The sequence below is a fragment of the Amphiura filiformis genome, chromosome 15 (assembly GCF_039555335.1).
Source record: "Amphiura filiformis chromosome 15, Afil_fr2py, whole genome shotgun sequence".
NCBI classification, from domain to species: domain Eukaryota; kingdom Metazoa; phylum Echinodermata; class Ophiuroidea; order Amphilepidida; family Amphiuridae; genus Amphiura; species Amphiura filiformis.
The window spans coordinates 26217870-26243643 of record NC_092642.1 but is presented as its reverse complement, the minus strand read 5'-3'; the positions used below and the strand labels follow the sequence as shown (position 1 = coordinate 26243643).

At 36.7% G+C, this 25774-nt stretch overlaps 1 protein-coding gene across 1 annotated transcript in view; it reads left to right on the top strand.

Moving 5' to 3' along the window:
- The first annotated feature begins 446 nt into the window (after positions 1-446).
- Positions 447-25774, top strand: part of LOC140171437 (long-chain-fatty-acid--CoA ligase 6-like) — a 36244-nt gene continuing 10916 nt past the window's right edge. The window contains exons 1-13 of the mRNA XM_072194697.1: positions 447-619; positions 5671-5827; positions 11182-11299; positions 12736-12800; positions 14611-14712; positions 16510-16609; positions 18260-18438; positions 19177-19209; positions 19791-19842; positions 20210-20289; positions 22765-22839; positions 23449-23583; positions 24535-24620. Of these exons, the coding sequence (XP_072050798.1) occupies positions 5675-5827; positions 11182-11299; positions 12736-12800; positions 14611-14712; positions 16510-16609; positions 18260-18438; positions 19177-19209; positions 19791-19842; positions 20210-20289; positions 22765-22839; positions 23449-23583; positions 24535-24620 (1178 nt within the window). The 5' untranslated portion in view covers positions 447-619; positions 5671-5674. The remainder of the gene's footprint in view (positions 620-5670; positions 5828-11181; positions 11300-12735; positions 12801-14610; positions 14713-16509; positions 16610-18259; positions 18439-19176; positions 19210-19790; positions 19843-20209; positions 20290-22764; positions 22840-23448; positions 23584-24534; positions 24621-25774) is intronic.

Below are 25774 nucleotides of genomic sequence, written 5' to 3'. Positions count from 1 at the left end.
AGATTGGTCAAAATGGCTAAAATTGTATATTTGGTGGATTTATTACATTTATTCGAGGAGAGATTTTTTAATCTTGTTTTCTTTAACGAAGTCCGGAAAGATATGCAATTAATCTGTGATACTTAAATCAATGCTACCTTTTCAAGTAAGTGTCCGAATAAGCATTACAAATCCCAAAATTACCATTTTGCCATTTATAGCAATTTGTGGCAGGTTTTCACCCGATTTCCGGGTATCTTCAAGTTGACGTTACATCACTTTGCATTATCCGATTTTAATTCTGTTTTTTGTTTTTTGAAGCATTCATAACGATGATTCAATTAAAAGCGTCAAATAACATGTTTCTGCTGCGCTTATTTTTGGGGTGATATACCTACAGTACTAGTCTCCCCTTTCCTTAGCGACTGCGATGAGAGACTGTTATAGTGTCAAAGGTGACAGGTACAGCTGACATCTACGATCTAGGCGTTTTAGGGCGCAGGAAAGCTTATCTTTTTTTATCATTATTCTATATTCCAGCTCAGTTCTAAGTCTGAAGGTCACTCAAGGGTTATACCCTGCTTTTATTATTCAATTATAACTAGTTTGTTTTCTTCGCACAAAGTCCAGAGTAAGCCAGGTAAGTGTCAGTGGTGGATGCATGGTAGTACGTAGTCATGTAGTAAAAGCTTATCAATATCATGTTAAATCAATCATCACTTCCCTGATCATAAAGTATTATTCAGATTCCCTTTTACAAATTAACCATCGCGTATACGCGCGCGACGTCAAGCGTGTGCCATGGACCATGTGCAAAATAATACGCGCTGACTTTCGTATTCGGCGAGGAGAACGATTTCTACCTCCTGGTTTGTTTACAAACAGAGAGGTAGACAAAAGACCGTTCCGCTTGTCCAAACACTGAAGTATCAGAAGGATGGTCCACAATATATCTAGCGTGATTCACGTAACATGAATAGGGATTAAAAAGCTGTCACGTAGAACCATGTGTTTCTATTGTCCATGGGACCATGCCATCAAGATTTCATATGGAAACAGTTCAGACCCAGAACAGGATCATGTCAGAAATTAATATTTTGTTCTGGGTCTGATTATTCGGACTAGCAGTACGCTTAATTTGTAAAAGGAAATCTGAATAATACTTTTATTATCGATCATACATGTATACTTGCATATCAATATAATATTCATCTGATGAAATTGCACAGAAAGTGCACAGTGCAGTGTACATCACACATGCAGATTGAGCAATGTCAAATTCAGACATGAGTATGAATGACACCATACCAAATGATACCATACATGCATACCGTGCCACAGGGTTCCCGTTAAGGTTTTAAAAATGTGTGTCCGTAGTGACGCAAGTTTGCTGACGAGGTTGCAAAACTTGCGTCCAGACAGATTTTTGTGCGTCCATCTGATATTCACGATACACACGTAGCCCGGGTGCCGGGGTCTACACCTCATCAAATGTTGATTGTTAAAAAAAATGAAAGTGCATTTTCGCCGTGATATTCCATCTCCATTCGCTATGATAATTTTTCTCATTTCTGTGTCAGTTTTGGTCCGAAACGTGGAAACATGGTCAAAAACAGGTGCAAAACAATGAGCAAAGTCTGTCAATCTTATAAGCAAATTTTCGTTCGTACTTTTACTTCCGCATTCCTTTTTTTTAAATTAACGTGGTGTTTATGCTACAAAGCTAAAAACGCGCTGCCACAAATAATACAAAAAAGGTTATCATTTGGATTTTGTCTTTAAAATTGCTTTTATTCATCGTAACAATAATACTAAAGGAAACATAGATTATTTATGAGAAAATAAACTTAAAACATTAAAAATTGAATAGTGCATGTCAGCTTGTGATAAATAATTAAATAAACATTAACCGCACGTTAGCGGCACGTCGTCAGTCCAGCATGCTTGCATGTAAACAAATCCATCAGGACTTCCCCATCAAACAGCGATCGTTCGGAAAGCATGCAAAAAGTGCATGATTTTCTGACGTTACATTTACAAATATTGCAGAATTTACTTCAATTCTTAGCAGGTAGGTCAAAATTTTTTGGTTTTTATTATCTTAAAAATATAAAAAGAATAAAAATTTCTTATTTTTTATCATCAATTAATTAAATGATAAAATTTCGAAGTTTTGTCTGCGTCAACATGCATGTGACATGGACGCAAAATACTTGATTAGCCATGTGAACTTGCGTCCAAATTTGTAAAATACGCGTCTGGACCTAATGACGCACACTAACGGGAAGCCTGCCGTGCCATACTTTACCATAATTGAAACTCCCAGCTCTGACCTGGAGTTCCAAGAAGTGCTGTGTATGTGTTTAAATGTGCATTCGTATACATACCGTACTTTCTAAAGTTGTCAGTACAAAGTTCATTGTTGCAAATTTAAAGTGATTGCAAATTACCAGTGCCATACTTTTACTTTCCTATTTGGTGAGGCTCGTCTGTTTACAGACAGAGAGGTAGACAAAAGACCTGTCAAAACCGTTCCGGTTGTCCAAACACTCAAGTATCAGAAGGATGGTCCACAATACATGTATAGTGATTTACGCAGCATGAATAGGGGATTAAAAAACCTGTGAAGTGATCTCATTCTTTTATTTTTCAATATTTTTCTGTAAAAATTGGGGAAGGTAATGCCAATTATATTTTGTAACTATCTTGCAAATTACATCAACATAACTTGTTTCATTTTCCTGTAAGTGTGAGTCAAAATTGGTCCATCGCCACAGTGCGCTTAATTGCCAGTGGCCGAGTTCAGTACTGCTCAAGAATGGCACAAAATATTCAGATTAATAAGATCAGGTGAAAAACGTGGCCTACTGAGCTGTAATTTGGCAGAGTTGCCAGTAATACCTCTATCATACCCTCTAAAAGGTTAAAAAATTGAACAAGTACTGTAGATCTCGAGTTACAAATTAAATCACCAGCTTCCCTTTGGAATTTCCATACTCCTTTCGAATCATGCTAAGAAGACACATTTCTGAACATAATGTGAAGTTTCGTGCTCATTCGATGTATTTTTCACCTGATTTCAACTCTAAACATTTTCTTATATTTAGGCCTATACCATCTACAACTTGCTGCTGGCTATACCTTGTTTAGAACTTTCAAAAGAAGTACCTGAATGTGCAACCATAACTGTTTCAAAATAGCCTGCGAAAGTCATGCGGGTAACTCCAAGGTCATGCATTGAATTGTTTTGAATGAGGAATACTACAGGAACCAGCTCCTTTTGTTAGAAGTCACACATGAGTATGATGAGTGAAGTGGATAACCTCTATTGTTGTGAATGAGTCAATGACCTGATTTTGTTTGCATACACCTACTAATTGGTCATATTAAACCCAATAACAAATTTTTGGTTGTGAAAAAAAAAGTTCACCTGAATCTTGGATGATTTTTGGCAAATGTTCTCTAAATGCATGATTTCAATGCCTCGGTTTGAAAAAATAATTTATGCCATTGACTAGTAAAGTGCCATTTCATTTGAAACCCCTTTGATACTTTCACAATATGCTTGTTTCATGTTTGCATATATGTTAAAATAAAGAAATATATAAAGGTAAACATATGCATATATGCCAATTTTGCTCCCAAGTGCTATTTTTGGACCTTGTCATTTTATTTCGTTCCAATGACCGGTCGGAATGGGAAACTTTGATAATTCATAATTCGAAAAGTTTTTGACCGATTTTGACCATTTAACCACCAAAATACTTCTATTGATGAGTTCTATCCAGAAAATAATCTTTTGTAGCAATAGGGGCAACATGAAATTTTGATGGTTATCCCTAGTATGAATATATGGAGAGGTCAAACAGGTTGTTTAATTATTGTCAATTAATGAAAACAATTAAGGGCTGTGCAATAATTATGAGCCCGGGGGGGGGGGAATTCCGAATGGCCTGCCAAAAATCGCTTGCCCGACCTCGGCCTGCCAAAAATCACTTGGGCCCCCCCTCTCGGCCCGCCAAAAAATCTTTGCCCCCCCCCCCCCTTTACACATGCCAAATTTTTGGGATCCCAATCTTCAAACTTTAAATGGCCTAGATATACGAGGGGGTATCAAAAAGTTTTAGAAATTGCACAGAAGTGAAAGAGCTATATCAATGAAATTTTGTCAGTGCAATCACTGGTCCCTATGTACATTATGGTCCAAAAATGGTCTCATAGGTATGTTTATTTTTTTTACAGGTGGCACTAGATGCCAATAACCCGCTGCCCCAGTTACTGCGCATAAACTGCAAGATTGAGAAATTGAGGCAAGCAGCATTATTAAGATCCTGCTTTTGAAGGGTTGCAGGAACTTGCAGTGCCTAGAAAATTGTTGATGAAATGAAAGTTATCTTCGGTGGTGATTGTGATATGCCACTGTCGCTTTTTGGAAAAGGAATTTTTATTTCATCACAGATTTTCTGGGCACTGTAACCCTTAAAATGGAACTTAATCATGCTGCATGCCTCAATTTTCTCCATTTTGCTGGTTATCCGTTACATAGGCAGGTAGTGACATCTAGCTCCTGTAAAAAAGTAAACATACTTATGAGACCATTTTGCAACCATAGTGTACATAAGGACCAGTGATTGCACTGACAAAATTTCATTGACATAGCTCTTTCACTTCTGGGCGATTTCTAAAACTTTTTGATACCCCCTCGTATGTTGCGAGCGCAGCGAGCAGGAAAATTTTCATTAAAGCGTTTCCATAGTGTTTTCCTAAGCCTTTTTAGAGCGTTATATTGAAAAGGTGCCCCATGAATGTGTGCCAAAATTGCTTGCCCCCCTGCCTTCCGGCTCGCTAAAATTTCTTGCCCCCCAATTTTACCCTCCCTGCCGGGCCAGGGTTCATAATTATTGCACAGCCCCTAACACTGGAGACACCCAATGGCACTTCCTACAACTTAAGAACAAGTCCTCAACAAGGTTCTTCAGCGATCTGCTGATTTCGTGGATTTGGCACTGTTTTTATAGCACAGCTTAAATACAAAAGTGAGGTACACGTCATCACATCGACACCTCATTCCCCGATCAAGATGCGTTTCATTGAATGACTTTTTAGAGTGATAATCAGGAAGAGCATGCAGTCATACTCATACACTGTCGAAAGACCCTATCGAATATCATACTACATGTATACGTTTTCTTCCCGAATAACTCAAATTATTAAAATGAATTTCTCTACGTTTTGTGAACATAAACCTGCTCGGTGTGTGGCAGACTTAAATAAATCTGCTGTTTCCCCAAATTAAATCTGCTGTTTCCCCAAGTTAAAAGGGCATTTCGTGATCCACAGCCTCATCCCCCCACTTTTCTCAAAAAAAGTTGAGATTTTTATACCACTGGATACCTAATGGGCACATAATGTTTATGTACCAAATATTTCTTGCAGATTAATTCGTTTAGCAAAAATATCACCAAATTTGAATTACAACAGTACATGGAGCAGTGTAATACACATAATCATGCATAACTCGCAAGTTTACGCAAAATCTGAATCAACTGAAATTTTGGGAATAAGCTTTTTTCGTGGATACCTACTGAAAATGTCATAAAAAGAGGATGCTAGGATCACGAAATCCTCCTTTAATTAATTAACTGTCTGAATTAAATTAATCTTCAGTTCTCTTTTATTGTTTTCTTGCAGTGGAATGGCCGATGCCATCAGCTTTCTCAGTAACCCTTATACAGTAGCAGCTCTAGGTACTGCAGCCGCAACATCAGCATATTGGGTCATATCCAATATCAATATGCCAGTTGTTCAGCCTCCAATAGACATCAGACGCCAGTCTATTGAGTTGCCTGTAAGTATATATAAATATAAAGTGGATATTAAAGCCTCAATTTGAATAGCTACAGTACTAATAATTTCATTTGAATGAACACAGCCGATGATCGCCATGTATACTGCACTGTGTAACATGCGCTCAGAAGTGAATCCAACTCACTTATGATTGGTTGGTACATGTATTTTCGATGTCCTTTGATTGCTATATTTATTCAAATGAAATTTTTTCTGTACCAGGGTACATGTAGAACTTATAGAGTCGGAAGTTTTACGGAAAACGGAAAACGGAAGAAAATCACGGAATCAGAGGTAGTTCACGGAAAATGACATTTTTGTATGATGTGACAAAAATTGTTAAAAGATAAGCGAAATAAGTGTTAAAAACAAGCATGAGTTGTGTATGTCAATTTTTATGACTAAAATACTGTTTAATAATACCGAAATATAGGTATATTACCAAGGCATGAACCCCCTACACACCGACACCGCCTGGCTAATAATTATTTGGTGCAGCAGAGACACTAAAATGAATACACGGGATCGATACACGTGAATTGCTATGCACGATTTTGATATCAGACGAGAATCTTCGTATACCGGGTTAGAAAATGATGAATATCTCCCGTAAATGATTTTTTCTCAAGAAACCAGATGTGGTCTCATACACTTGAAAATACGTGTTGAACAGATATGATAGTCGCTAGAATGCGCTTTGAAAATTGGCTGTGCGCTTTGAACTCAAAATTAGCCCAAAACTCTAATTTTATATTGCGTTGGTCCTGTAGGGACTACATCGTGCAGTACAGCTGCACTCACTACTAGGCAGTATAAAAGTCGATGACCATTGACCTCAATGGGGTATACAAGCTTATTCACGCACAACCAAGATCAATTACCCGGCTATTGTGTGTAGCCTTAGTCATGTCCCTCGACTAATTCTTCGTCTCAAAGAGCTTCAAAGGTCTGAACCAAATGGCCAATCGTGGCTGTGGATTCAACCTACCATGGCGATTTATGCCATGAAGATATAGGGTCGATGACACTGTGCCCTATCCCTCCAAACATTGTAATAGTCGGTAAACGGTAAACTGAATATAGAAGCCAAAGTTTTGCATCACCAATCAGCTATATTTATGTTCTGTTTTTTAATGCATGTAGGAGTAAGCGTGGGTATCGACCGTATCATCAGTATTTCCAGTATTTCTCTGTCTTTTACCGCCACTGCAGCAAATCTTGTTGCAGTAAATGATAATAGCGATAATATAAAATAGGCGATCTCAAAAACTATCATTTGACATATTTTGTCGCTCGAAAAATGTAAAAAGAAAAACCAAATCTTTTCTGTGCCATATTTTATCTGAAGGAAAAGACTTTATTTTATATTTTCACCATATCTTATTAGTCTTAATGAAGTAACAAGGACAAATATATGAAAGTACCATATCATTTTTGTAGAGGGAATGGTGAAATTAATTCCATTGTATCTTGGAAATTTGGAAAAATTACCCTTTTTTGAAAAGGTCCAAAAACTAGATTTTTGACTCCATAGAGAACAATACTGCAATTTGTTCTTATCATTAAGAAGTGGTGGCATAATATGGACCTTTTTCCCAAATTTGTAATTTTTTGTTTCAAATTTTGAAGATACAGTTGAATTCCTTTCATCATTCCTTTTCCAATAATGTTTGCTTTCATATTTGTCTTTAATGGTACTTTCAAAGTTAGGTTATTGTGAAAATAAATTTCCTGCCAAATGGTCCTGTGTGCATCCTTATATAGAGTTAGCTGATCAGACATATGGGAGATGTACTCCTATTCCGATCAACCATGATCAACAAAGCAACCTCATCAATGTTGTTATCAGTAAAGACTGTGATCATCAAAATGTATCTACGACCAAGTTTGCATCTTGGAATGCGCGTTCAATGCATAAGAAGACTACATCGATCGTTGATTTCATAACTGAGAACGATTTGGATGTGATCGCCCTCCAAGAAACCTGGTTGACTGGGTCAGACCGGGATGATTGTGCTCTCGCTGATATAAAACACACTGTTCCAGATTTTGACATCTATAACATCCCTAGAGAGTTACGTCGTGGCGGAGGAGTTAGCTTTCTGGTGAAGAGCGGATTCACCACATGCCTCAACCAATCTCCCACTTACGAATCTTTTGAGCACATCGATGTCTCGATCTCCAAGAATACATCCACCTTGAGACTTATCAACTTATATCGCCTCCACCATCACGTGAGAACAAGCTTACGTCTAAAATGTTCCTCAATGATTTTTCCACCTTTCTTGAGAATGTTCTGTCCTCGCCAGGAGACATAGTAGTGTCCGGCGACTTCAACTATCATGTTGACGATCAGAATGATCGGGGACGCATCTCATTTTTCTGATCTTATTGATGAAGCTGGACTTGAGCAGCACGTTAACGGCCCCACCCACCGATCTGGACATACGCTGGACCTTCTGCTCTCGCGAAAAGAGTCCAACGTGATCCGTGATGTTAACCTTGCAATTGGTTTACCGTCTGACCATAACGCGGTGGTGTGCGGTTTCAACTTTGATCGTCCTGCAGCTTTGAAGAAAAAACTTGTGTACAGAAAAATCCATGAAATCGACATAGATCAGTTCAACAAGGACATTGAACTGTCTGCTCTGTTTATTCATCCTGAAACAGATCTTATCGAGCTTACCAAGCAATATGACGATGTTCTTCGTGATCTTCTTGATCTTCACGCTCCTGTTAAGGAAAGATCAGTCACCGTAAGACCAAATTGTCCTTGGTATTCCGACGATCTTCGCCGTGCAAAGAGGAACAAGCGTCGCCTTGAGAGAAAATATCGCAAATCAAAGCTCGAGGTTGATAGACAAATCTACAGTGATGCTTGTGAGTCCTACAGATCTGCGCTAGAAGCCTCAAAACGAGAGTATCACAACAGCAAGATACTTTTCCAAGCCATGAGTCGCCAGAATCTCTCGCTAATGAGTTTTCCAACTATTTTGTTAGCAAGATTCAGAACATTCGTACCAACTTAGACTCTGTCCCTCACACTGAACTTTCCGCTACTCTCCATGAGCAATGCACTAGTTCATTTGTTGAGTTCAGTGAGCTATCAGTGGACACGGTTCTTCGTCTAATCATGGAATCTCCACCGAAAAGCTGCTCCATGGATCCAATCCCGACCCCACTTCTGAAGAAATGTGCTCATACTCTCGCTCCGATTGTTACTCGTATCATCAATCTCTCGCTAACTACCGGCGTTGTACCACCGTGCTTTAAAGTCGCTAAGGTGACTCTGTTGTTGAAGAAGCAATCACTGGACAAGGACGTCTATAAGAACTACAGACCTGTGTCACTCTTGAGTTTCCTTTCAAAGCTTCTTGAAAGGTGTTGCATGCTGCAGATACAGGAGTATTTTAGCGCTAACAATCTTCACAGCAGTGCTCAATCTGCTTACCGTCCCCACCACAGCACTGAGACTGCTCTTTTGAGAGTGCAGAACGATATCCTTCGTGCAATTGACAACCACAGTGAGGCAGTGCTCATCCTTTTGGATTTGAGCGCTGCCTTCGATCGATCGACCATCATGTTCTCCTGCAAAGACTCGAGCTTCGCACGGTATTTCCGCACAGCACTACAATGGTTCACCTCATACCTTGAAGAGCGCTCCCAATGCGTCACCATTGGAGACTCGAATCGAGGCATCACAAGCTTGTTTGGGAGTGCCTCAAGGATCGGTATGTGGGGCACCTCTTTTACATTCTATACCGGCCCCTGAGCGACATTATCGCGAAACACGATCTCATGCACGTTATGTACGCTGGACGACACCCAAATCTACGCCCTCTTTAAGCCTCAAGATAGGAGTCCATAATTCATCGCCTTGAAGCTTGTATCAAGGACATCAAAGCGTGGGCGATTAACAACAAGCTCCAATTCAACGATGAGAAGACCGAGATAATACACTTCAGCTCCCGCTTTATCGGCACTGAAAATCTTCCTTCGATTGAAATCGGTGACTCTCATATCAACTCAAGCCCTGAAGCTCGCAATTTGGGAGTCATGTTGGATACCCATCTTAAACTGAAATCTCACATCAGCAACATCTGTCGCGCCAGCTGGGCTTTAATATACAAACTTGGGCGAATCCGGAAGTATCTGGACAATAATACCACAGAACGCTTAATCCATGCCTTCGTCACTTCGCGCTTGGACTCTTGCAACATTCTCCTTTTTGCTTTGCGGAATGTGATCTTCAGAAACTCCAAAGACTCCAAAACGCTGCTGCTCGCTTCTGGTCACCTGCATCAAACGCAATGAACATATAACTCCCATCCTTAAACAACTGCACTGGCTCCCAATCTCCCATCGCATTAGGTATAAAGTTCTCCTGCTGGTTTACAAAACTCTCATTGGACATGCACCCACTTATTTAGCCGATCTTATTGCACGCTACAAGCCTTCTCGCACGCTCCGGTCTTCATCGCTCAATCTTCTCAAATTCCCCTCTCCACCTCCACGTACCATCTTCTATGGACATAGAGCATTTTCAGTGTCCGCCCCAATGCTCTGGAACACTCTGCCAATGGAGATTAGGGCGCTGCTTCAATTGCTGAATTCAAATCTAGACTCAAGACTTTTCTTTTCAATGATTATTTTGACTAATGTGTTTTTATTATTGTTTATTCTGATGCTGTTATAGTATGTTTTCTTGCCATGAATTGCAGTTTCAAGGTTCTATGATGTGTAATATTAAGGTTGTTATACTGTTATATTAATATGTTTATTATGTTTTCTTGCCATGAACTGTAGTTTTAAGATCTATGATGTGTAATTTTAAGGTTTGATGTAATTATTTTTCTGTATTTATATGTTCAGCGCTCAGAGGGCTTTTTTTGTAATGTGCGCTATATAAATCCCTTGTTATTATTATATTATTATTATTATGTACATTTGTGTCCGTCCATATCAAAACGATGCACTTGTTGGCTGCTACATGTGTCGCGTTTTACATAATAGCTATGAATAAATACCAGACTCATCTCAAGTGGAGGTCATTTCAAATCATCCCCAAGTCACATGGTTTAGGAATACAGAGAACATTCCATAACAATGTGATTTGGGGATGATTTGAAGTGACCTCCACTTGGGATGAGTCTCGTATTTATTTCTAGCTTTAAGTGAAATGAGACACATGTAGCAGCCGACAAGTGCATCGTTTTGATATGGATGGACACATTTTAGCATAATTTCTGACAACCTTTGCAGAGCCTCATAAAGCGTAATTGCGAGTTATTATTTGAATTTGAATTCAATTTGTTTGTTTTCCGTTTGTTTGTTTGTTTGTTTGTTTCATGGCAGGGTGGTGAGCACATCCATGTGAGCCCTCTGACAGGTGTAGATGGAAAATTGTTAAAATATCGCTATGACGACGTACAGACCATCTATGAAGCTTTCCTAAAAGGCAGAAAACTTTGTGGTAAGATACAATTGTAGCATTGTAATAGACACAACTGTTCACAATGTTAGCTTCCCAGAATAAAATAAACATGAATGTCAAAAGGCAGTAGGTCAGTTTAAAGTAAATAATTGTGAGTTGCAAATCTGTCCATATCTAGCACTTAAGGGGGTACTACACCCCTCAATAAATTTGTGTCTATTTTTGCATTTTCTCAAAACTAATAACACAGTGGTAACAAAAGTTATGTATATTATAGGGGCAAGAATCAATTACTACACTGGAATTTCAGTGACCCAAGACAAGCGGTTTGTTATTTATGATCAGAAATAAGGTACCGCTAGGATGTACCTCGCTTCCTATCGTATATACTGAACCGCTTGTCTTGAGTCACTGAAATTTCAGTGTAGTAATTGGATTCCTTGCCCCAATAATATACATAACTTTTGTTACCAGTGTGCAATTATTTTTGAGAAAATGCAAAAATAGTCTAAATTTACCACATGGGTGTAGTACCCTTAACTTAATACCTATAGGTAGTAGTGTTTCTTTGGTAAATCAAGAATTCTATAAGCGAAACAGAATTTCTGTGTACAAAATGTAGGTGAAAATGGGCATTCTTACTAGTTATGCAAATCAAAGTTGATGATCAAAAGCTTTCTGCTTATTTTATGTAAATTAACGAAACAGCTTAAAGGGGCATAGCCCGATTGCTAATAGCCTCATCCCCAGAACCCTAGATTTTACCGGAAGTGGTATAAATTTTGGTATCAGAAGAAAGATACTATTTTTCTCATTTACCCTGTGAAATTTCAGGGCTCAAAGAGATTTAGTTTGAATGTAATGAATGAAAAGGACCAATTAATCAATCCACAGTGTTCCTATGGGGCTAGAAAATTACATTTTTAGCTCTTATATCAAAATGAATTGAAACACTGGCGTGAAACTTCACAGATCGGAATTGGTGGTAAAGGTCATTCAATCAAGAAGAACTTTATATAGTTAAATCGGGCCATGCCCCTTTAACAAAAACAATAAACAATTATCCAGTAAGCAAATCAGTCAAGTGGACTGATTTGTCTTCATGGTTTAACTTTAAGTAAAGACGTGATGGAAGTATTTAAGAGTTTGAAAGAGCAATCAGTTGGTGGAATTTAGAGATTGTTAAACCCAGAACCTCTGGTTGCAAGTGTTTATATTGACGGTCTATACAGAAAGGGTGGGAGAAATGGCAGTTTGCTTCTTAAATGAAATATGATATCTGTACTTTAATAACTAGCATTGGGTTATATCTTATACTTCCTTTATTGTTTTTGACAATGTGATTATTGACATTATATTTTGATGATACATTGTATTTGCAAAATTTTCACATAAGAGAGGTCCATATAAAAATTTGACCTGTATACATAAATTACATGTTCTTAATATTTTTGTTTTATGTTTTTGTATTCTAGGTGATCAGCCTTGCTATGGAGTGTGTCAAGATGAGAACACAATTGCATGGAAAACATATAATGAGGTAAAAGCGGGGAATACAAGATTAGTCTAGTCATTAAGGAAAGGGGTATGAGCGTTTGGACAGTATTTATTGTGGGACATTAGAGCACATCAGACATATCGAATTGCATTCTGAATCGAAGAATGTCCTTCTGATATCAAATAATTTTGATTTTTTGAAATTAGCAATGTAATACACATTTTATGGCAAATCATTAAAATTGATATTTTTGATATTTAACAGTACTAAAGTAAACTTTATAAATCTGATGATTTATACTTAAAGTGTATGTAGGTGGGATGAAAAGCCGACGATCAATTGAAAATTTTGACCTTTCAGTATTGAAGATATGGATTTTTTTTCCCAAAACACCAAAAAAAATTAGGTCTTTTGGGAAAAAATCCATATCTTCAATATGAAAGGTCAAAATTTTCAATTGATCGTCGGCTTTTCCTCCCAGCTACATACACTTTAAGAATATATCATTAGATTTATAAAATTTACTTCGAGGACTGTTATATATCAAAATTTGAAAAATATCAAATTTTATAATTTGTCATAAAATTTGTATTATATCGTGATTTTCAAAAATGAAAATTATTTGAGATCAGAAAGACATGCTTCGTATTCAGAATGCAATTCGATACGTCTGAGGTGCTCTCATGTTCCATAAAAAATACTGTCGAAACGCTCAAAACGCTCATTCCAGATCCCTTAAGCTTACTGCAGGGTCCATTTAAAATGATTAGCAGTTTTCATTATCAAGTGGTCCATATGGTATTATTTTCTTACCATTGAAACCAAATGTGAACTTATCCCTCCAAATTGTCTATTCCAGTTGGAATCCATACACTCCAAATTGTCTATTCCAGTTGGAATCCATACACCCCATTTATGGAAGACATGACCTTAATCTTCCCCATAGGAGTATGATTTTCAAAGGGGGTTACAGTAACCTGAATGGTTGGCTCCATTTGATATCTACACCCCCTGTGTGGGAGATTAAGGTAATGTCTTCCATAGGGGTGTATGGATTTCAACTGGAGTAGCCCATTTTTGGGAGCAGTTCACATTATATAGGGGGTGTATGGATTTCATCTGGAATAGCTTGATAAAGGTAAAGTAGCAAGGGCTGCATAGAGGATATGGTACAGTACATTTAACAAGGCCAATTTCAAAAGAAGACAAAGTAACCTCTGGAGGAAAGATTTTTGAAAGATTTTTAAAGACTGAACCAAGAAGCAATCCTAACCTTTTTGATGATTTTAAAAAATATTTCAAATTTGGTATATTTTGAGAGCTCACTGTAGGAAAGGCTCATCTCTGTTAGCTCCACTGAGTAATATTGTGTATAAATGGAATGATACTGATGAATAATATTACCCAGGGAGCTAATGGGGTTGTGAAATTGTTGCACTGAGCCCGCAATATTTGAAAGTCATTTTTGTCAACATAATTTTGTGGGAGATGACAGTCACATCTGAAAATGACATAGTACAACGTTCTCATTAATGGTGGGTAAAACTAGGGGTGTCAATGTATACACTTTTCACGTTTGAGTGACCACAAATGCACTACGAAAACCATTCAGATTTTGTTGGCCAAAAAAACAAACTGTAGACCGGTATTGTAGTTCCAAAACAAGTCTACAATGGTTGATAGCAAATGTTGAAATAAAAACCTTAAAAAAAGAGTTATTTTGGGGTTTTGTTTTCCCAAAGTTTTCTGATGGCAAAATTGTAAAAGTTTCTGATGGCAACATTTGGTAGAGAATTTTGATTGGAGAACCACCTTGTTGATTTTGTTGTCACAACCTCTTCTTACATTGCAGGTTTTTCAAATAGCACAAGAGCTTGGTTCAGGACTAATAGCAAGAGGTGTGGAACCTGGTAAAGGCACTATGATAGGAATATATGCACAGAATAGGCTACAGGTAGGTGCAACTGCAGTCTGTCATATTGACAGTGTATAGGCGGTGGTGAGAGTGCAGAGGTCCTTGGCAAGACTAGATATAATGGGTGTCATTTTGCCCAATGCGTGTGGTAATTCTTGGGAGGGGTTAAATATTTTAAGTTTTTGTTTTGATATATTATTGGCTTTAAGTGCAGTGTAATGGGAGAGAACATGGACCTTTTCGAGCATCATTATTTCTTAATTGTATGTTCAAAGTATATAAAACTATACATTTTTGGAAAGGAAATGAGTCAAGGAATACCATGGGGACGTCAGATTTGTTTAAAAATCTTGAGTTTTGAAAAAATCACAAAAAATCACTTTAGAAAAAAATCTGTTCAGAGTAAAAAAAATTCAGTTAGGTCTTTGATGTTTATTGATGTATATTTATTTATTTTTTTGAAATGCGTCTCTTTTTTCGAAATATTGAAAAAACATGTGAAAAAAACCATTTTGTCACTATTAAGCTAAAACTTGCACATAATGGTGTATATTTTTGTTTAAAGCAAATATTTTGAAAAAATGAGAAAACCTTCCCTAGACTTTGATGTACTCTAAACGATAGTGTAAAAAGTTTACCTTTTGCTTGCATATTTTTCGAGTTATCTTGTCACAAAAATCGTGCAATATTGTTAAAAGTGAACTCTGAGAAATCGATGTTTTAGTAAAAAAATGTCAAAATTATGCACAAAACGTCCTTTTATTTTAAAACGGTAAGACTTAAAAGCTGTATCTGTTGCATAGTCTAAATATGCATCTTTTTGCACCAATGAATCTATAATGTCTGCTTTCAGTGCGCCAAAATTCAAAATAATTAAAAATCTAAGTGGCATTTTGACTGCAAATTTTGTTTTGTTTACACCACATTTGCTGGCGTTAACAACATACCGAATGCGCCTTTACTGCGTTGGACATATGCGCAGCGTCGCGTCACGCATTGCGAATCGCGCGCGTAATCACAATATTTCGCATTCGTGCATTTCCGACTCATTGTTTCCTGCCAATTTACTAAGCTGTCTTGAGCCATGTGACTTTTTAGAGTTGAAAAGAGTGAAATAAATCAAGCAAAAATATTAGCAAGTTGTATTTTATCAGTTTCAAGTGAAAGAATACATCTTAGTGTTGATAAATATCAAGAAATCTCAAATTCGGGCGTGGACGAATGTGTCTCCCATTACTCTGGCCTTAACTCAAGAATTGCAAGACCAATGGAAATATAAATGCAATTATTTCCTTGCCTCATTTCCCATAAGATCAATGTATTAATATTAAGAAGTACTCTGCAGTTTTTTAGTTAAATACCGAAAACTATGAAAATAAAGCTCCTGCCATCCCACTCGCCTTAACAGATTTCAGTCAATTTTAAAGAGGTAGCCCGCTTGGCTAGTTCTCCATAGAAGAACTGACAATACACCTGCTACTTTGATGACAGACAGAACAGAATTTACATGGATAAATTTTAACCTTGATTAATTCCCCAAGGAACTTGAACCAAAATTGGGGCTTTCACTTTAAGAGTTTGGTAATTCTGTAGAAGAGCTTTTAAGAAAGAAGTAGAAATCTGTCAACGGAAATATTAGTTTATATCAAGCAGTAAATTTCATGTGACTTGAATGTATTGTCACAATCCATAATGTACTATACACTATTGTCTGACAAAACATAGCCAAATACCAATCAAAATTACACCACACCCATTCATTTAAAATAGAATATGTTTATCTAAATGCACACCTGATATTTGGTTCATACTGTTCTATATTCTTCTCTTTTTCAGTGGGGCTATGCTGAGATTGCCTGTACTATGTACACCTTGTGTTCAGTACCACTCTATGACACACTGGGACCAGATGCATGCTCTTTCATCATAGATCAAGGTAAGATTACCTGTACTATGTACACCTTGTGCTCGGTACCACTCTATGACACACTGGGACCAGATGCATGCTCTTTCATCATAGGTCAAGGTAACATCAAAATCAAGTACTTCTTGCAGTTTTCAGTCTGCCTTCACTTTCATGACTTGGGCAGTGTTGTAGAAAGTCGACTTGTTACTTTAGTCAAGTTGATACATTGCGATGACTCGACTTGACTAGAGTGGATAGTCAAAATGTATCGACTTGACTCAAGTCACCAACTACAATGACTTGACTTGGACTCAAGTCAGTTTCTAAAATGACTCAACATGACTCTGACTGAACAGTTGACTGCACGACTCAATGACTGTGACTCAAGTAATGCAAATGACTTACACTTTTTTGCTTAAATAAATTGGTAAAAATTTGCGCCTCATTAAATGAGACTGCATCATTTTCTTAAATTAGCATTTTATACCTGTAGAGAGTGAAACGTACAAAGATATGTTACATACATCTTACGAAGTGGTAGTGAAAAGTTCTTATTACTTGAAGATGAAATTTACCCCTTTATGCCATAATGAAATAGTTTTACTTGACTCATCTAGTGCCTGACTCTGACTCAACTCAACAAACATGTTCATCTTGACTTGCCTCTTGAAAGCTAGTCAGTGACTCAACTCAACAAACATGTCCGTCTTGACTTGCCTCAAGCTAGTCAGTGACTCAACTCAACAAACATGTTCATCTTGACTTGCCTCTTGAAAGCTAGTCAGTGACTCAACTCAACAAACATGTGCATCTTGACTTGCCTCAAGCTAGTCAGTGGCTCAACTTGATTTGTGGCTTGACCACTGATTGACTTGTGAAATAGAGATTCAGTCCAATATTCTGACCCCTGTCAATGTAAAGGCAACTATTAAATATTGGGCAGAAAGAATTGGATTTGGTGGGTATGCTATCAAGTCAAGACAGAGTAGTTCAATTAAAACTTAGTCATGTTTTTAAAATTTTTCATAACTGTTGTCCTGAATATATGAAAATGCATTTTACTAGAGTATCATCTCTTCATAATTACAGTACCAGGGGTAGTCCATTCAACTTTAAGGTTCCTCACTCCAAGGGCCAAAATAGCCTCACTTTCTTTAATAGTGCAATTCATTATTGGAACTCACTGCCAAATGAAATCAAGAACATCAATGATTTTAAATTGTACAAACAATCTGTCAAACAGTTTTTAGCTGATCAAGGGCCCATTTGATTTTGAGGGTTTGAGCTGGTCTCACATTTCTGCTTTTTGCGCCCTTTGTGCACGTTGTCTCTGTTCTTGTTTTTGTATGGCAGTTTGTTCCTATCTTTCTCTTGCTTGTAAAGGACCCCAATGGAAATAAGCTTTTCCCAAGGCTTTTTGGGCTATCCTTGGTACTTGTGTTGATTTGTAATTTCGTTATACAATTTTGATGTGCAATATATTTTATTTTGTTATAATAATACTGTATATGTAGTGTAATTTGTATGTTATTCTTATTGTACCAAATAAAATCAATCAATCAATCAATCAATCGATCAATGAGCTCCAATATATGTCTGTCTGTGTATCTGCATGGAATGTGAGTCAAAACTGAACTGAACTGAAAATATTTATGCATGTGTATATTTTCTTTGTTTCAGCTCAAATGAGTACAGTAATTAGTGATACCAAGCAACGGATCAAGACTCTACTGGAGAAAGCTGATGAATCCTCTTGTCTCAAAGAAATCATCGCTATGTTACCATCAGAAGTTGATGATGATCTGAGATCAATGGCTGAACAGAAGGGTGTGTCATTAGTCACATTTGATGAAATACTGGTAAGTTGAGGTCCCATGTTCAACTCCCAGTTGAGGATATTGATACTCGGCAATAATAATAATATTTATTTGAATTACCAAAATACAAAATACAAACAATTTAAAAGAGGGTATGCAATATGTTGTCACTCATGACAGAGTCATCCTCATTTAAATAAAATTCTGTCCTATAAAGTAGCATGGGGCAATTCGCATGATAATACAATAAAACAGGTGCTAGGTATGAATGGTTGTGGAATCGATCTAGAGACCTGTCCCTCTATCAACTAACGCTATCTTAGAACTGTCCTCCAACATGGCTGCCATTTCAATTGTTATACCGTTCTGGTTGGTTTATTGCATACACACACAACTTGCAAATGGTAATTCAGGAAAGAAAAATAGAATAGTCCAAATACAGGGTGCTTTCCTTTCCTGTTACATGTGCATATGATAATATAATTCATATGTAAAAGAAAACACACAAAAATAAATACAAAATTAAATAGATAGAGAACTGCATGAATTGTTGAAAGTCTGTGTACAGGGGATTCCCAACAAAATCAAATGTGAGCAACAAGTAAAGCAAAAGCTCAAAGTGTGCAAAAAATACAATGCAAGGACAGGCTAATAAATACACTCTTAATTAAACTAAGAGATCTGTTAATGAGTGTTACACTAAAAATTATTCTTACAATTTACTGTTGATATAGCTCCACTTTTACCATATTTCAAATTATTTTCAATGATTTATTGCAGGAAGAAGGAAAAAGCAATTTACGAGAACCAGTGGTAAGTTATCATGATTCTTTTTGACTCTGCTAATATTTGAATATACATATTTTATATTCATTTCTTTCTTGACACTTTAACTTTTATGTGAAAATCATGTAAGTGAAAATAATCACTTTTTCATTATTATTTTAACCCCTCTAGCTATAACCATGAATATTTCTCTTTATTTTTAAAGACTTAATCAGTTATTAGCCTCCCCCCAAAAAAAAAAACACACCTGATCACCTTTAATCCATGAACATTCAGCAGAAGCAGATTTTAGTACTTCATGAACAAATATAGAGTCAGGGACGATAAATAATCCTTTCAGTAGGCTAACCTAAAATTGATTAAGAAGTAATTGAGCCTGTTGAATTCGGAAACTCTTGAATTCAGAAACTATGTTTATTAGATAGAATTCCAGATTCATTCAGTTTGTTTGTATTTAGTGGTAATAAAATGAGAATGAGAATAAAATGGGAATATTAAAAATCAAATTGGTCTCTAGCCATTTCCAAGAAAAAAATTGGAGTTAACAACATCTTCTTCTGATGAGGAAGTTCCTCAAAATTATTGTGTTGTTGTGTTGTTTGTTTCAGCCACCCAAACCAGATGATTTATACACAGTGTGCTATACCAGTGGTATTACAGGTAGGTTTCTTGCTCTTATAATCCCAGCAAACACGAAAAGTCAATACATAATTTATATCTTCATTTCTTTTCTTCTACTAAAACTTGCTCAAATTTGAAAGTAGACATTGTGTATTTGTATTATTTAGTCATGGTGTTTTACCAGTATATTACATGTAGATGATGCCAGTGTTACTCAGAGGCTATATGTTGCAATTTTGGCATTGTGAAAATTAGATTTGGTGCACAAGTCTGTGTTACAATTAGACAATTTGAGGAATTTTTTAGCCAAGTAGGGCCAGTTTGGTGAAAAATGCTTCATTTGTTCACCCGATTGGATTACAACCACTGGTTGATGGTACCTTCTGTTTTTTTATCTTGTGAAAAGGTGATCCAAAAGGAGCATTGATAACCCATGGGAACCTGATAGCAACAACAGCTGGACTTCAAGCAATATGTGAAGTACCTGTAAGTTTATCTTCGAAAATACATATGTGACTCGTTCTGACAAAACCAGGAACAAGTCGCATTTTTGATATTTCATGATTGGAATAAAAATGTAAGCACAGGACAATAAGCTTCAAAATTATACCAAAATTATATACATAGCATCAATACTTTTCAAGATATGGATAATGTTGTAAATGATACCTTGATATTTTTGCCGAACTGTTATTCTGAGTAATGGGCTAATTATTTTCCTGCTTTACACAGGATTATCATAGTTCAACTGTCAATTATTGATTAAATAAACCTCTTTTTAATAAGTACTTTTAAGGGTGTGAAAGTCCACTCAGTCCCAAGGTCACAAACCATGAAATTAAAAATTCCAAAATTTGATTTTTTTTATGGGAATGTCATCTTTAAAGGCCTATAATTCAAAAACATGCCTGTCAACTTGTTCCGGGTTTTGTTGGAGCTGGTCACATATGTGATGTGATCAAGGGAAATGCCACTAATGTTGATTGACAAAAATTTGGTCAGATTCCTTTATTACTTTTTGTTTTCATCAATGATAAATTGCCTATAACATGGTAAAGTGAAACTCAATTTTCATGTGGTTTACATCAAAACATAGCATTTTTAGCGCTGCACTAGCTTCCAGAGTAGAACGGCACTCTCTTCCCCATGGTGAGCGTACACAGCGTAAATACAGAAGTGGGTCTCAGATTGGGTGACTCAGTCATACCGGTAATCAGACAGGTGATCTGCTTATGTGTCAAATTGTGGTTCCGCGCATAGCGGTTCTCATGAAGGGAACACAAAGTTTGGTATATGTTGCTCATTAACGGGGCGCACACAGCAATCAGAACAAGAAAGTGCCATACTTCTCTTGAAGCTAGTGTAGTACAGAGGGCAGCGTGGCCGGGCGGTTAAGGCATTGGACTGTGAATCCAAGGGTCGAGGGTTCGAAATCTGAGTAGGTTCGCTTGAGCTTGGCTGGCTCTTTGTGTCCTTGAGCAAGGCACTTCACTCTACTTGCTTCGGAGGGCACTTTAAGCCATCGGTCCCGTGTACATTATTTCTGACATTAATGCAGTGTGCATGTTAAAGAACGTCACAGGCTATTCAAAAAGAGCAGGGGATCATCCCGGTACTGTTGACTGTACTTCAAAATACACTCATCTACTCTAGGTTCCAGAGTAAAAAAAGAAGTACAGCTTGTCTGTATGCAGTGCGATAATACTCATACATATGAGGTAGGCACTAATATTAGGAAGAAGAAGAAGAAGTAACTGATGTTAATCATACTTTACTCATATGTGGTGTGATCAAGCAAAATCAGTCTGAAGTCGGGCATATTCAATTTTTTAGTTGCAAAGCTACATTTAGCAGAAAACCGCATTGAAATTAAACATTTAGTTCTAAAGATATGAACAGTTGAAGTGTTTCCAAAACAATAGGCAACAAAAGAAAATATTGTCTTTGTTTGGCTATATCTGAAAATCAATATATATCTGACTTCCGACTGATTTTGCTGGATCACATCACATATGTGACACGATCAAGAGAAATGAGTCAGATGTCGCTAATATTGATTTTGAGATAATGGTAAAAAAAGTATTAAAATTCTTTTGTTTTATATTGTTTTCAGCGATAGATAAATTGATGTAACTTCACAAAGAAAAGTCATATCAACATTGGGTTTTCAGTTTCTGAAAGCTCTAAATGTTTTCTTTAGAAACTTATGTAAAATGCATTTTCGACCAGGGTCTACATGTGACTCATTCCCTTGATCATGTCGCATTGTGAAGTTTCATTAATCAAAACAAATGATTCTTGCGTGAACAATTTCAATTTAATTATTGCGGTTGTTTTGTTTTTCATTTACACTTTGAAAATGCTAAAGTAAAGTCCAAATCCCATTCTGGTTATAAAAGTTATTGGCGATTTTAAAACAAAGTAAAACATAAGAATGTATCACCTTTTATCGCCTTTTTGTGTCAAAAACACAAAATGAATATTAGCAGCATCAGACTTATAACTGGCTGACATAACAGTCAGTAACTCAGACCTGCGTATTGACCAACATTTAAAAGTTCCTTTCCGGCGGCTTTCACTGTCCCAGAGATCATTTTGTCTGTTTGCCTCGTCCATCTGGAATTATCTCCCTGAGGCTATTGTCAATGCTTCTTCCCTCCAGGCCTTCAAATTGGCCATTCAGTCCCACCTCCTCCAACCAGTTCGCCATAATTTTTTTTAAATTTTATTCTGTCTTGTTTATATGTATTTTCTAGTAATGTTTTGATTTTAATGTAAGGGCAATCCATCAATTTATTGTGTTTTCGATATTGGATATGCCTGACCTTGTGCCAAATGTAAAGAAAGAAAGAAATAAAGAAATAAAATTTAATTTACAAGTCAAATTGCATCTATTACTAGATACAGCAGACTAGTGAAATTTCATTACAATTTTTATATTTTGTTATTTGTTATTTACAGCCAATGACCTTCAGACCTGGTGTGAGACTTCTGTCTTATCTTCCTCTTGCTCATATGTATGAGAGACTTTGTCAGGTACGTTATCAGAGAAGTAATTGTATTCCGAGGTCCAAAGCAAAATGTTTAGATTTTTCACAAAGCCCGACATATTACCGATGCAAAATTATTAACCTCATTCATAACCATCACTTTCTTCTCTTCACTTTACAAAATAACACAATATTTTACTTAAAAATTTGTAAAAATAAACAATTTTTACATTTTCCCACAAAATCTGATTGCACAACTGCACAATTTCGGTATTGATAACATGGAATATGCTAGTCGAGGCACACATAGTGCGTTGCAGGCGTTGGCCTAGTCCATAATTCGTGCATGCGATCAAAAGTATGCACAACTAAAGATGTGAAATTGTAAGTGTCATTCGTTTTAGAATAAGGGTATGACAGTAACTTAATTTATTTGCTATATTAAATAGTTTATAGTTATTAAAATAATTTTTGACTGACTCAAATTAGAATGATGAGAATAAACAATAGGAATTTGTGGTTTTCTATCCTCTATCATGTGCACGTCATATACTATCCTCTGTCATGGGATAGATGATCAGCAGGTACAATATTTTATCGTAGTAAAATGTGTTTATATGATGTCATGACTTTTATTTTTATTGTCCTATCCTAGGCTATGATGACTATGCATGGCGGTCAAATAGCATTCTATCGTGGAGATGTCAAGAAAATTTTAGATGATGTGAGAATGACTCATCCAACTGGCTTCCCATCTGTGCCTAGGTTACTGAATAGAGTATATGATAAGGTAAGATTCATCATTCAAGTTGTGGAATTGAAAACTGAATCCTAAATGAATTAAGGTGGGTCGCAGGGGACCATGATCTAGCGGTATTTGCATTAAAATATTGCGACAAATAAAGCTGACACACTAGAGGAATGGGTTCTATAAAGGTGATCCCAAGGCTTGATATAAGGGGTTTCATGATGTACATGATTTTACTCTGAAGGCGGAAAGCACACAAACCTTTTGTTTTGATATATTAAGAACTACAATATATATGGAAATATAAATGGGATTATTGGCTTATTGCCTTATTTCTTATCAGATCCTTGTATTAATATCAAGAAGTACACTGCAATTTTTAGTTAAATGGCCAAAGTGGAAAATATGTCTCCTGTCACCCCACTCGCATCAAATGCAGGAAATGTATCATTGAAAAGACATGTTACAGTGGTTTGTATGCCACCTGTGACAGATGACACAGGAATAAGGAATGCATAAGGAATGAGGGTGTTCTTATTACTAATCTCTGCTTTGTAGCAATTTCTGGGATAGCATTTTCACACTTGTAGTGCCAACTTTAAAAAAAATATCTGTACAATATTAGCAATTTTAGTGTTGATAGTTTTTTCAAGAACTTGTGAATATTTAGACAATTGTAGACACACACGGGGGCGGTTCAAACTTTCAGGAGTCTACGAGTCTGTTATCAGGTCAAAGGTCAAGAAGATCGTGACTTGATACAGTCACTCACTCGCTGATGAAAGATGGAGTACCATCTGAAAATTCCAAGGTACAAATTATTTCTTTGTGTTTGGATCAAAGGTTTAAATCAAAATCATGATTTATACCAACACAGATGAACTTTCATGAATATATGATAGTTTGTTTGTTTGTTAATAGTAGTTGGTTGCTATGGGTTTTTTGTTTAACAAATCATGCTTTCTTTCTTTCTTTTTATTATTCTTTATTTAGGTCCAGCAAGGTGTGGCACAAGCCAATTGGGTGAAGAGAACGCTATTCAACATGGCCATGAATAGCAAGAAGAAAGACCTTGAAAGGTAGGACCTGTCATTGCTGTTGCCACCATGCACCTCCACCAGGACCACCACCTCCACGTCCTACATGTATACCACCGACAATGCCACCTCCACCACAACTACCCCTCTACCTTTACTGCCACCTCCTTCATTACCTCAACTACTACCACCACCTTCTCCTCCTCATTACTTCAAATGTCATGACCGTCAAGAAGCTTGCATACATCATATGATTGCATTCAACTGTGTGTAAAGATTTCATATTCTATCCAGTATCAGTAAATAAATCTAATTATTAAATATGGGTGGTCCAATTTTATCATGTCGTTGTTGAGCAGGAAAAAAAACCTAGTATGTACTTGTGGTCCTTGTACATGTTTAAATTAGAAGTGCCAAGAGGTTACATGCTTTGCTTTAAACTTGTTCAGGGGCCAATGACACATAGGAGGTTTTTCCTGTGCCCAACAACGAATGGTGTTTTGTACCTTACATTGAGGCATATCACTAAAAAAGTCCAATTCCAAGTTTTGAGTTAAAGTGCTCCAACAGTTCGGATATTAAAAGCAAAATTGTATTATTACGACGACCCATATATAGAACAGGACAGATGGTACACCACCATGGGGGTAAGGTAAAGCCACGATTTTTCCGTGTTACAAAATTTTAATTCTGTGTTACAATTTACATTATAAAGCACTGAAAAGTGAATACAAGCATGTTTTTAATTAAAAGTGTAATTTGTCTTATTTAATTATATGTACCTTTTTACTGTAGTCTCCCCTCAGCATCCCCATTAAAATTAAGCAGCATCAATTGTCTTGTGTGTACTTCCGATAGCTGTATCGGCCAGAATCTTGCATCGTAGGCCTAGAATAAATGCTAGAATGGGTTGTTTAATGGCTAATTACTGCTAAATTATCACTTTTCTTTGTTTTCTTTTGCAAATCAACACAAAAGTTAGACATTTTACACAGTTTTTCACTATTTTGTGGCATTTTCAAATTTCTGTGAGCAAACCCTGAATTCCGTGAATTTTTCCGTTTTTTCCGTATCACGGAGAAATCATGGCTTTAGGGTAAGGCTACCACTTTTTTGTTTAGAGCAAAGAGCATAATAGAGGAAACATCTGTCACTGGGGTAATGACAAAGAGCTTTCTTCAGATGCCAAGATGGGG